At 49.3% G+C, this 12,798-nt stretch overlaps 1 protein-coding gene across 3 annotated transcripts in view; it reads right to left on the bottom strand.

The window, feature by feature from the left end:
* Positions 1 to 5,294: 5,294 nt before the first annotated feature.
* The window catches only part of RPH3AL (rabphilin 3A like (without C2 domains)), a 43,334-nt gene continuing 35,830 nt past the window's right edge, over positions 5,295 to 12,798 (bottom strand). For all 3 annotated transcript variants that reach the window (XM_034405489.3, XM_060693249.2, XM_087883455.1), the window contains one exon: positions 5,295 to 6,682. In XM_034405489.3, the coding sequence (XP_034261380.1) occupies positions 6,648 to 6,682 (35 nt within the window). In that variant the 3' untranslated portion in view covers positions 5,295 to 6,647. The remainder of the gene's footprint in view (positions 6,683 to 12,798) is intronic.

A 12,798-nucleotide genomic window follows, 5' to 3' on the forward strand; every position in this document is an offset into this window, starting at 1 on the left:
TTCTGGTGGCAAGCTGTTCCACTGATTAATAGTTCTCACTGTCAAGAAATTTCTCCTTAGTTCTAGGTTGCTTCTCTCCTTGATTGTACTGTACTACCAACAGCCTTGGTAGTACAGTGGTCTAAAGCACCCTGTTATTAAGACCAGCTGCCTTCAATTACTGCAGGTTTGAATCTCGCCAGGCTCAAGGTTGACTCAGCCTTCCATCCTTTCTAAGGTAGGTAAAGTGAGGACTCAGTTTGTGGGGGCAATAAGCTGACTTTGTATAAATATACAAAAAGGATGAGGGCTATTGCTTAGCACATTGTAAGCCGCCCTGAGTCTCCGGAGAAGGGCGGCATATAAATTAAATTAAAAAAAAAAAATTAGTTTCCATCTGTTGCTTCTGGAACAGGATAGGACAGGATAGAAACTAGAATATGGAACAGAACAGAACAGAATAGACTAAACAGAGTTGATGTCAGCGTCTCACTGCTGGCATAGAGAGGAGAGAGATAAGCCCTGAACTTTTGCCTGCTAAATCCCTTTGAAGCTGGGTCGTTGTGGAAATGAAGGGAGTGGGGACATTCCTGTGAAATGACGAGACAAGAAGTCAGTGGAGTGACTTGGAAGATAGCCAATGAGAAGCAGATAATTGGGGATCGGAAAGGGAGGGATTGGGGGGCAAAAGGTCAGTCTTGTCCACATCGAGTCATGATCCGGTTGCTGTGCTCAAATAAAGAGAAGATTTCCTTAAAGATTGGCAGTTTGGAAATTCATTTATTATGAGATAACATTGAAGTCTGACAGTTGGAAGGGGCCTTGGAGATCTTCTAGTCCAACCCCCTGTTCAGGCAGGAAACAATATTCGATTTCAGTCTTGCACCCGAGCAAGGTTCAAAGGGGAAATTCTCTGATCAATACTGGTAGTCCTCAACTTACAACTGTTCATTTAGTGACCATCCACAGTTATAACGGCACTGGGAAAAAAAAGTGACTTAGGACCATTTTTCACGTTTACGACCGTTGCGGCGTCCTCCATGGTCACGTGATCAAAATTCAGATGCTTGACCGCTGACTCATATTTATGACGGTCCCAGTGTCCCAGGGTGACGTGATTCCCTTTTGCGACCTCCTGACAAGCAAAGTCAATGGGGGGAGGGGGTGGGAAGCCAGATTCACTTAACAACCATCTCACCAATTAACCCCTGCGGTGATTCACTTCACAAATGTGGCAAGGAAAGTCGTTAAAATGGAACGAAACTCCCTTAACCAATTTTCTCACTTAGCACCATACACTCTGGGCTCAATTGTGGTCGTATGTCGAGGTCTGCCTGTAGAAACCCAGGGGCCTCTCCAGGGGTGGGTTCTAAAATTTTGTACTACCGGTTCTGTGGGCGTGGTTTATTTTGTGGGCGTGGCTTGATGGTCATGTGACAATTCTTTAGGATTTAGCAGAGGTACTGGTCTACCAGGCTTTTAACTGCTTGCAGAGCTGTACCGGTCTACTCATTTGTTTTTGCAGGCTCCGGTCTACCCATTTGTTTTTGGAGGCTCCGGTCTACTCAGGTATTTGTGCAGGCACCGGTCTACTCGTGTATTTTTGCAGGCACTGGTCTACTCATGTATTTTTGCAGGCACCAGTCTACTCATGTATTTTTGCAGGCTCCGGTCTACTCATTTGTTTTTGGAGGCTCCAGTCTACTCATGTATTTTTGCAGGCACCGGTCTACTCATGTATTTTTGCAGGCACCAGTCTACTCATGTATTTTTGCAGGCACCGGTCTACTCATTTGTTTTTGCAGGCTCCGGGCTACTCATGTATTTTTGCAGGCACCAGTCTACTCATTTGTTTTGGGAGGCACCGGTCTACTCATGTATTTTTGCAGGCACCGGTCTACTCATTTGTTTTTGCAGGCTCCGGTCTACTCATGTATTTTTGCAGGCACTGGTCTACTCATGTATTTTTGCAGGCACCAGTCTACTCATTTGTTTTTGGAGGCACCGGTCTACCCATTTGTTTTTGCAGGCTCCGGTCTACTCATGTATTTTTGCAGGCACCGGTCTACTCATGTATTTTTGCAGGCACTGGTCTACTCATTTGTTTTTGCAGGCACTGATCTACTCATGCATTTTTGCAGGCACTGGTCTACTCATTTGATTTTGGAGGCACCGGTCTACCACCAAACTGCCTTTTACCGCTGATCAGCTGCAGGACGGCCCTTTGAAGCCCCGCGGCAAGAGTTTAAACAGTTTTTCCTTATAGCCCATCAGCTGGGACTCAGGAGGCAGCAATAGATTGGGGGTGGGGCCAAATAAAAGGTAAGAATAACGGGGGGGCGGGGGGGCAAAACTGGTTCAGTGACATCATATCGTCACCGCTACTGGCTCGGCCGAACTGGGCCGAACCGGGAGGAACCCACTACTGGGCCTCTCTTTTTCTCCCTTAAACATCGGAGAACGAAGGATTAAAAAAAAACCCAGAAATCCGGTAAAAAAAGAAAAGAAAAAGGCAGATGTTTGCAAGAAACCTGGTGGCGCCTGCCAAGCGAAAACCAATTGCAGATGTAATTTTTTGCACTGAGCTTTTAAAAGGACGATACGTACGATTGCGGGAGGGTGAAGGGAGAAGCGGAAAGACAATTATTTAAAAAAACCTTGAGATTGAATGCAGATCAAAAGGTGCAGATATATATAGAGAGAGCGCTTGCCGGATGAGGCGTGCAAACAATGCCGAGATTTTTTTTTCTTAGCCGGCGCGGTGGAGAAGCTGCTTTCAATACCAGACACCGATGACAAGCTGCAAGCCACAAAAGAGAACTTCGCGGTGATGATTAAGTGCCGCATTATCCTGGATGGGTTTTCTACCCAACGGGGGAAACGGGACGGGGTGGAGAGAAATACTAACAAAAGCAGCATTGATGGAGAAGTGGAAGAAGGATGAGACATGGAACGTCGGTGGCACCATGGTTAGGAGGAGACAAAAAGCAAAGGGCGGGGAAAGGGACCTTGAAAATCCATCATCCTGGGCGGGTGGGCTTCTCGGCAGCTTCTCCAAGTTCCGGTGGAGAGAACGTTCCCGCCTCGGCTTCCTTTGTGTGAAGACTAAAATTGGAAACACAGTCGGGTGGGAAGACGGCGACTCGAGAAGCAGAATGGGACTCGATCGATCCATCCAAACAGAACTGGGAGGGATCTTGGAGGTCTTCTAGTCCAACCAGACGTGTGCTTCAAAAATTTTAGCAAGGGGTTCTTTGCCTGGGTGCTGGGTGGGCGTGGCCATGGTGTGCGGGGCCTAGTCGGCCTTGTGCACCACGGCAGGAGGGGTGTTTTTGCCCTCCCCAGGCTCTGGAGGCTTTTCTCGAGCCTCCGGGAGGGCGAAAACGCCCTCCCCAGACTCCGGAGGCCCTTTCGCCCTCTTCTCGATCTTCTGGTAGGCCCGTTTTTCGCCTTCCCCAAGCCTCCGCATGTATCCTGCACTTACCTGCATCCAAAACGGGCTGTGTAGGGACTCCCGGGAGGGGCGGGAGGGACAGGAAGGGCGGGCCCACCCAGGAGAAGTATTTGGCGGTTCTCCAAACTGCACTGTCCTCACCACTTTCTATAGAGCAGAGGTGTCAAACTCAAGGTCCGCGGGCCACATCTGGCCTGCAGGGTGCTTAGTTTTGGCCCGTTGGGCCGGCGTGGAAACAGCAAAGGTTGACCCACGGTGCCTCTGCTAGCGCATGGACCCCTCACACCGCAATGGCCTCCTGCAACTCTCTGCCAGCGAAAACAGAGCTGGGGGCGGCGTGGCCTCCCAGGCTGCATTTTTGCTGGCAGAGGGCTGCAGTAGGCCATCCAGGCCGAAAATGGGTAGGACTTCAATTGCAAGTTGTGATGTCATCTTCACTTTTGGGAGCTTCCCTCCCTCCATCAAGCCCTTATTATCTGCCCCCGGGTGTTGTTTCCCCCCCTCCCCATCTCTTATTTGTAGGGTCCTTGGTGTTCTCTGAGCTTGGTTGTTTTCTTCAGCACCCAAGTAGGTAACATCATCAGTGCCAGGAGGGTGGGAGGTTTATGGAGAGGAAAGGGAGGAGGAGGACTGACGGCTCCTTGGTGCTCCCTGAGCTTTGTTGTTTTCTTGCAGACGTTTCATGACCCAACTAGGTAACACCATCAGTGCGAGAAGGCAGTGGAGTTCTCTGTTTACGTCAATGAAGGAATTGCCAACTCAGACAATCAATAAATGGGACAGTCAAATCAAGGAACCACCAAGAGCACACCTACCCAGACAATGCTGCGGACTCTGTTCAAGCATCTCTTATGTACCGTGTCCTTGAAAGAAGGGAGTGAACTGCCAATAATCTTTTCTACAATAGCACTTAAGTCTTATATACCGCTTCACAGTGCTTTTACAGCCCTCTCTAAGGAGTTTACAGAGTCAGCATATTGGCCCCAACAATCTGGGTCCTTGTTTTACCAACCTCGGAAGGATGGAAGGCTGAGTCAACCTTCAGCCGGTCAGGATCGAACTTCCTGGATGTGGGCAGAGTTAACCTGTAATACTGCCTTCTAACCACTGCCCACCCACCAACTTGCATTATAACTATGCCCACTACAGATTGATTCCTTCCCTCCCTCCCTAAGCAATCACACTTATATACTGCTTCACAGTGCTTTACAGCCCTCTCTTAAGCAGTTTACAGAGTCAGCCTCTTGCCCCCCATCAATCTGGGTCCTCATTTTACCCACCTCGGAAGGATGGAAGGCTGAGTCAGGATCGAACTTCTGGCTGTGGGCAGAGTTCACAACTCTGCCTTCTAATCACTGCCCACCACTATGCTTTGGTTGCCAGGGGGCTGCCCCAGTGGTGAAATCCTACCAGTTCGCACCGGTTCTCGCGAACCGGTAGCGATAGAAGCTACCAGTTCCTGGTAGTAAAAAGAAGCTACCGGTTGGTCTGAACCGGTATTTCCAAAGATCAGCTGTGCTGCTTGATTTATATTAGCTAGAAAGCAGGAAATCCTGCTTTCTAGCAAATCTAAATAGTGTGGCACAGCTGTTTTCCCCCCCCCAGCTGTTCTACTTACCTTAGAAAGTGTCCAGCATGTATTTGGATTGCACTGTGCATACACACATGCAGTATTTGTTTGTCCCGCACCGCGCATGAGTGAACAGCAAACCGCGGAGGATTTCACCACTGGGCTGCCCTCTTGAATTTTTTTGACCTACAAGTGGTCTTGGCAAGTAAAAGGATATACACATTTTCCCCCCATCTGGTGCAATTATAGCCAGTCTCGGCTATTAAAATAAGAATAATCCTGAGAGCAAGCTCCATGTATAATAAAAATACTTTATATGAAACCGACAACATACAACACAAAGATATGCAGAAAGGAGTTTAAGAAAACTCCATTGCAACAACAGGAATTTTTTTTAAAAAAAGGCGATTCTCAGGAATCCATAATAATTAGAACAGGGTTTCTCAACCTGAGCCATTTTAAAAGGGGTGGATTTCAACTCCCAGAATTCCCTAGCCAGTACGAGGAATTCTGGGAGTTGAATGTATGGCTAACTCCAGTATCATCATCATCGTTTAACGACCCCATAATCCCTTGCGGGGTGGAGTCTGGGCAACTGAATGGAGATTGCAGAGTGTTTTCATGGCCGGATGCCCTTCCCTGTTGCCAATGCGGAGTTTTGTTCGGCAGATATATTCTCATTGTGCCCAGAGAGAGAGAAGTATCTGCCTCTACCTAGGATGGAACTCACAGCCTCCTGATTGTGAGGCGAGAGCTCCACCTCTAGGCCACCGCACCACTCCTTATGCTTTATGCTAACTCCAGTATGGCTTCCCATAATTCCTCAGTCATAACCCCAGTATGGCCGGCTGGAGAATTCTGGGAGTTGAAGTCTCCTCTTAAAGGAAAGTCCAACTTTCATCTAGTTTGACCAACAGAACCTAATTTATAGAAATCAAACGCAATCCAGCGACTGAATTATTTCTGAAATCCAGATTTCGCCAATTCCAGCCCCCAACGGACCTCCCCCTTCTCTCTCTTCCTGCCAGATGTTCTAGATCCCACCAAACTCCCAGTGAGGGACATCTGCCTTTTCTTCATCCTCCCAGTCGCAGGTGTGATTGTGGCTCCATCTTCAACCTTCCCTCCTTGCATTGCAGAGGAACCCACAATGCAAAAAAAAAAAAAAATTAAAATAAATAAAAATCCACCTTGTTACACGGGATCAAAATCAGGAAGGGGTTTTGTGAGTATGCAGATGTGAGACAATATTAAGCAGAGACCCAAATTCCGAGTTTTTTTTATCCCGGTCCTGTTGCACCCCGCTGCCATTTTCAAAGAAAAATAAAATATATTTTCAGGGAACATGGAGGAATCTCATCATCTGTGGTCTAAATCCAAGTTTTTTTCCCACACGACACCACCCTGGTTGGAAAGTCCAATTGCAAGAATTTTTAAGGCTCCTTTTTTTCGCTATTCCTGGGTGTCAAAAAGACCGATCAGCTGGCAAGCAATGAAGTCAGAGGAGCGACCGAGCGGCAGGGTGTGGTTGTCGGCCATGTGGGCAACTGTCTGTGTTCTTCCTCCGATTCTTTGGTTGAATGTCCGCCTTGAGTTCGACGTGGAAGGTGAGTAAGGATAAAGGCGGCAAGCTTTGGAGATCCGTCATCGCCAGCGACATTTTAAGACGCGTCTTCTTGCTTTTTAAGAAGAGGAAAACAGGAAAGCATGTCAGCACACGGACAAATTTTGGGAAGAACGACAACATAATGTAGCGAAGAGGGGGTTGAGGGGTTTTTTAGTTAAATTTTTAAAGAAAATTTTAAGGGGACCCGGGAGGGAGGGAGAGGGTTGCAAAAGCGGACCTGGGGGGGTCCAGATAGCGACTGAGCGGGATGATGGGTCGATTAGTTGCAGCAGGAGGGTCGCGAAAGGAAATTTAACCGGGAAGCAGGGGGATGACAGGAAGGGCTGTGAAATTGAAATAATGAGTGGGAGGGGCAGGTATGACGGACGCAGGGGGCCATATCAAGTGTCGGGGGTGCGCATACGCTGTTTACGAGCGATTGCGCACTCCGGCCCCCAATGCGTGACTCGTGTCCTGGGTTGTGTAGAGTCTCAGGCCCAGGGTCCGCGGCTGATGTTGTGTAATGCCAGGTCGGTGGTTAATAAAGCCCCCCTCATTTGTGATCTTATTTTGGAGGGGGGTGCGGACCTGGCAGGTATTACGGAGACCTGGTTGGGCCAGGAGGGGGGGTCCCCCTCGTTGAGATGTGCCCGCCAGGTTTCCGTGCATTTCATCAGCCAAGGGCCCAGGGGAGGGGTGGGGGAGTGGCGGTGATTATTAGGGAAAGTCTTTGTCCGAGGGAGACCACTGTTCCTCAGATAGCCGGATGTGAGTCCCTTTGTGTGAAGTGGGGCCGTGGGGTGCAGATGGGTTTGTTGACTACGTACCTGGCTCCCTGCCACGTGGCAGCGACCCTGCCCGAGCTACTCGACGTCATTGCCGGGGTGGCGGTTGATACCCCCAGACTTATTGTCATGGGGGATTTCAACCTTCCATCCGCGGGTGAGGCGTCAGAGGCGGCTCGGGAGTTCATGGCTTCCATGACGGCCATGGACCTGACCCAGTTAGTTCAAGGCCCAACTCACATAGGGGGACACACTCTGGACCTGATTTTTGTCTCTGGTCAGTGGTTGAATGATCTTGGTAGAGGGGACCTAGATATTAAACCCTTGTCATGGACAGATCATTCGCTCCTCCAACTAGACTTTCCTACCGCCTTCTCCCGCCGCAGGGAGACGGAGCCAACTAGATGGTTCCGTCCCAGGCGCCTGATGGACCCCGAAAGGTTCCTGACGGAGCTTGGGCCGTTCCCTGAGACCCTAACACACGACTCGACTGAAGAGCTGGTGGCCGCCTGGGAAAGGGCGGCCGCCAGAGCTTTGGACCGCGTCGTGCCTTTGCGGCCTCTGACCCGATGCCGATCTCAACTGGCTCCCTGGTTTTCTGAGGAGCTGAGAGAGATGAAGCGTCGGAAAAGACGCCTAGAGAGCATTTGGAGGACTAGTCAATCCGATTCCGACCGGACACAGGTGAGGTCTTATATCAAGACCTACCTAGTGGCGATAAAAGCGGCAAAGTCTAACCACTTTTCCGCTCTTATCGCATCTGCAGAGAACCGCCCAGCCGCCTTGTTTAGGGTGACCCACTCCCTTCTCCGGGGGGGAGCGCGGGAAGATCCCTTGCAGGGTCGTGCTGAGGATTTTGTACAGTTCCTGCATGATAAAGTCGCTCGGATTCGGGATGGCTTGGACTCCAACTGGATGAGTCCGCGGGAGGAGATGAGGCAGGTCTTGAGAATGTTATCTGGGAGGAGTTTGATCCTATGACTCCCGAGGATGTGGACAGGGTTCTGGGTAAGATTAGTGCCGCCACGTGTTTATTGGACCCGTGTCCCTCCTGGTTGGTGCTGGCCTCCCGGGAGGTTACACGAGGCTGGCTCCAGGGGATTATAAGTGCTTCTTTGAGTGAGGGTGCCTTTCCTGCCGCCTTGAAAGAGGCAGTAGTGAGGCCCCTCCTCAAGAAGCCTTCCCTGGACCCGGCTGAATAAGCAACTATCGTCCAGTCTCCAACCTTCGTTTTGTGGCGAAGGTTGTTGAGAGCGTGGTGGCACGACAACTTCCCCGGCACCTGGATGAAGCTATCTATCTGGACCTGTACCAGTCGGGCTTCAGGCAGGGGTACAGCACAGAAACGGCATTGGTCGCGTTGGTGGATGATCTCTGGAGGGCTCGGGACAGGGGTTGCTCCTCTGTCCTAGTCCTATTAGACCTCTCAGCGGCTTTTGATACCATCGACCATGGTATCATGCTGCAGCGGTTGAGGGGGTTAGGAATAGGGGGCACTGTTCTGCAGTGGTTCTCCTCCTTCCTCTCCGACCGCTCGCAGTTTGTGTTGGCAGGGGGACAGAGGTCGACCTCGAGGCATCTCGCATGGGGAGTGCCGCAAGGGTCAGTCCTCTCGCCTCTCCTGTTCAACATTTATGTGAAGCCGCTGGGTGAGATCATCCGTGGTTTTGGGGTGAAGTGTCATCTGTACGCTGACGATACTCAGCTGTACATCTCCACCCCAGACCACCCCAACGATGCCCTTGATGTGATGTCCCGCTGCCTGGAGGCCGTGCGGGCCTGGATGGGGAGGAACAGGCTCAGACTCAACCCCTCCAAGACCGAGTGGCTGTGGCTTCCGGCGCCCCGATATAGTCAGCAGGTGCCATCGCTGACTATTGGGGGTGAATCTTTGCCCCCCACAGAGAGGGCTCGCAATCTGGGTGTCCTCCTGGACGCACGGCTGTCTTTAGAAGAGCATATGACGGCCGTGGCCAGGGGGGGCCTTTTATCAGGTTCGCCTGATTCGCCAGTTGCAGCCCTTTCTGGATCGGGACGCCTTGCGCACGGTCACTCACGCCCTTGTCACCTCCCAGTTGGACTATTGTAATGCTCTCTACATGGGGCTCCCCTTGAAGAGCACTCGGAGGCGCCAACTGGTCCAGAATGCGGCCGCACGGGTGGTTATGGGTGCAACTCGTTGCGCCCACATGACACCCCTCCTGCGCGAGCTGCACTGGCTCCCAGTGGTCTTCCGGGTTCGATTCAAGGTGTTGGTTACCACCTTTAAAGCGCTCCATGGCATAGGACCCGGGTACCTTCGAGACCGACTTCTGCCACCAATAGCCTCCCACCGACCAGTTCACTCCCACAGAGAGGGTCTCCTCAGGGTGCCATCGGCCAAGTTATGTCGGCTGGCGACACCCAGGGGGAGGGCCTTCTCTGTGGGAGCCCCAGCCCTGCCCCTGGAAATACGTAAGATCTCCGACCTCCGGGTGTTTCGCTGCGCTCTGAAGACCCTGTTGTTCCGCCAGGCCGGGCTATTAACATAACGTTTTAAATTGGGGTATTTTAAATTTCTGGGATTTTAATTGGAGCCTAATTATTTAATGATTTTAAATTTTAATTGTTGTTTTGTTTCTGTGTTTTTAAATAGGCTGTACACCGCCCTGAGTCCTTCGGGAGAAGGGCGGTATAGAAATAAAATTATTATTATTATTATTATTATTAACTGTGTTTCGGTATTGGACGGTGGCAAGAGGTTTTAGCTGGGACTTGCCCTGCAGTTCGCTTGCAAACTTTTATTGGTCCAAAATGTTGTGACCTATTTCTTAGCTGCAGTTAAGTAGTTGCATACAGAACTTGTCAACTCGCAAAGCATCCCTGGCCTGCTCTCGAGTTGCCACAGGCAAGGAGTGTGGGAAAACGAACTCTGCAGCTGCAGTGAGGGAGCACTTCAGTCAAAACAAAAGCACATTCCAGCCACCTCTCTATCAAGGCCATCTCCACGGTTACCTACAGTGGCCGGAGGGGAGTGATCTCTACAACTTGCAAAATTGCTTCGTGTGACTGATGACACACCTTGGGGAGGGGAGGGGGGAAACAAGGTCAGAGCCGGGACATAAATTAAGTGGGGTCAGAGTTGGCTTCACTTGGAACGTGCCGACATGAAGCTCCTAATAAATAACTGGATTTCTTTTGAAGCTTGGCTCAAGGCTCATGATTTGATTAGGGCATCGGTTGGAACCCTGACAGCTAGTCAACTCTGACCCCACTTAATTTACATCCCGGCTCTGACCCTGTTTCCCCCCTTCCCCCAAGGTGTGTCATATTCTCCAATGAAGCAATTTCGTGGAGATCACTCCCCTCCGGCCACTTGAGTAACCGTGGAGATGGCCTTTACAGAGAGGTGGCTGGAATGTGCTTTTGTTTTGACTGAAGTGCTCCTTTACTGCAGCTGCAAAGTTCGTTTTCCCACACTCCTTGCCTGGGGCAACTCGAGAGCAGGCCAGGGATGCTTTGCGAGTTGACAGAACTTTTGCTCCAAACCTTGATGGCTTCTCATGAGCTTCCAAAACACGTTTGGTCCAGTGGTGAAGGCACCAGACTAGAAAATGGATGACTGTGAGTTCTAGTGCTGCTTTAGGTATGGAAGCCAGCTGGGTGACTTTGGGCCAATCACTAGGAGACAGTGAGTTCTAGTCCTGGCTTTAGGTATGAAAGCTGGCTGGGTGATTTTGAGCTAATTACTGGGAGACTGAGTTCTAGTCCTGCCTTAGGTATGAAAGCCGACTAGATGACTTTGGACCAATCACCAGAAGATTGTGAATTCTAGTCCTGCCTTACGCATGAAAGTCAACTGGGTGACTTTGGACCAGTCACCAGGAGATAGTGAGTTCTAGTCCTGCCTTACGCATGAACTGGGTGACTTTATGTCAATCACCAGGAGATGGTGAGTTCTAGTTCCATCTTAGGGCATGAAAGTCGGCTGGATGACTTTGGGCCAATCACCAGAAGATTGTGAATTCTAGTCCTGCCTTACGCATGAAAGTCAACTGGGTGACTTTGGACCAGTCACCAGGAGATGGTGAGTTCTAGTCCTGCCTTACGCATGAACTGGATGACTTTGGGCCAATCACCAGGAGACATGAATTCTAGTCCCTCCTTAGGCACGAAAGCTGACTTGAAGTCTCCTGACCAGAATTAAAACCATTGGTTAAAATCCTTCAGGTTGTGTTCCTTGTGTGAATTACTGCACAGAACCTAGCACTAGGTGCCGAGGAAAATGGTCACCCTGGGGATATCTCTGCTGTCGTCATCCTCTTGCCCAGAGCCTTTTTATATCATGCTTTTTATCTCTGTTTGCTTGAGACCATAATAAAGCTTAACATCCCTTTTAATTGATAGGAGGGCTCATGGTCTCTGGATCTACAAGAACGAGTTGCCTTGGGCACCCGATCGCTGCCCCGACGCTTGGCAAAACAGTATGTTTGTGTATAAAATTTCACAAGTCAAAGCACCCATATGCTCACACCCTAGCTAAGATAGCTAGATCATTTCCAAGAAAGGATAAACCGTCGCAGGATTTTATTCCAGCCTGTCTTCAATGCACCTGCTGTGTTTTCCCAAAAATAACACCAGGTCTTATGTTAATTTTTGCTCCGAAAGATGCATTAGGACTTATTTTCCTTATTTTGGGGGGAAATACAGTACTGAATGCATCCGTCTGGTTGATAATCTTTTTTTTTTTTAATTGAAAAGTTTTACAAAAAGTTTACATATTTCCCCCCCCCTTCCCTACCTCAACCTCCCCCCTCCCCCCCTCCTCTTCCCAGAACAAATTACAGGGTATAACCTTCAACAATCATAATCAATCCTAGTCTAAATAATTATGACATTCCACATCTCTTGTTCCTTCAATTCCCTAATTACCCGACTAGCTTTATTACTTAAAGACACACCAAATATCTATATAATCATTCATAACCTATCTGCAATTTCTTATTCCGGTATTTATTTTGAATATAATCTATCCATCTTCTCCAGTCTCTTAAATATCTTTCATTTGAATGAGCCTTCAAGTACGCCGAGATTTTTGCCATTTCCGCTAGGTTTGTAACTTTCATTGTCCACTCTTGGATTGTAGGTAAATCTTGCTTCTTCCAATATTGTGCCACCAACAGTCTTGCTGCAGTTATTAAGTTCAAACTCAATTTAGTCTCTATAACTGTACAATCCGTAACTATACCCAGCAGAAACAGCTGTGGTGTAAATTTCAACCTCTTTTTAAGAATATTTTGTAAAATCCACCAGATTTTAATCCAAAACGCTTTAACCTTTTTACATGTCCACCAAATGTGAAAATAAGTGGCATCCTCACAATTACATCTCCAACATTTTGGTTGTACATTCGGATACATACGAG

The sequence above is a fragment of the Pantherophis guttatus genome, chromosome 1 (genome assembly GCF_059756535.1).
Source record: "Pantherophis guttatus breed Tessera chromosome 1, ASM5975653v1, whole genome shotgun sequence".
NCBI lineage: Eukaryota > Metazoa > Chordata > Lepidosauria > Squamata > Colubridae > Pantherophis > Pantherophis guttatus.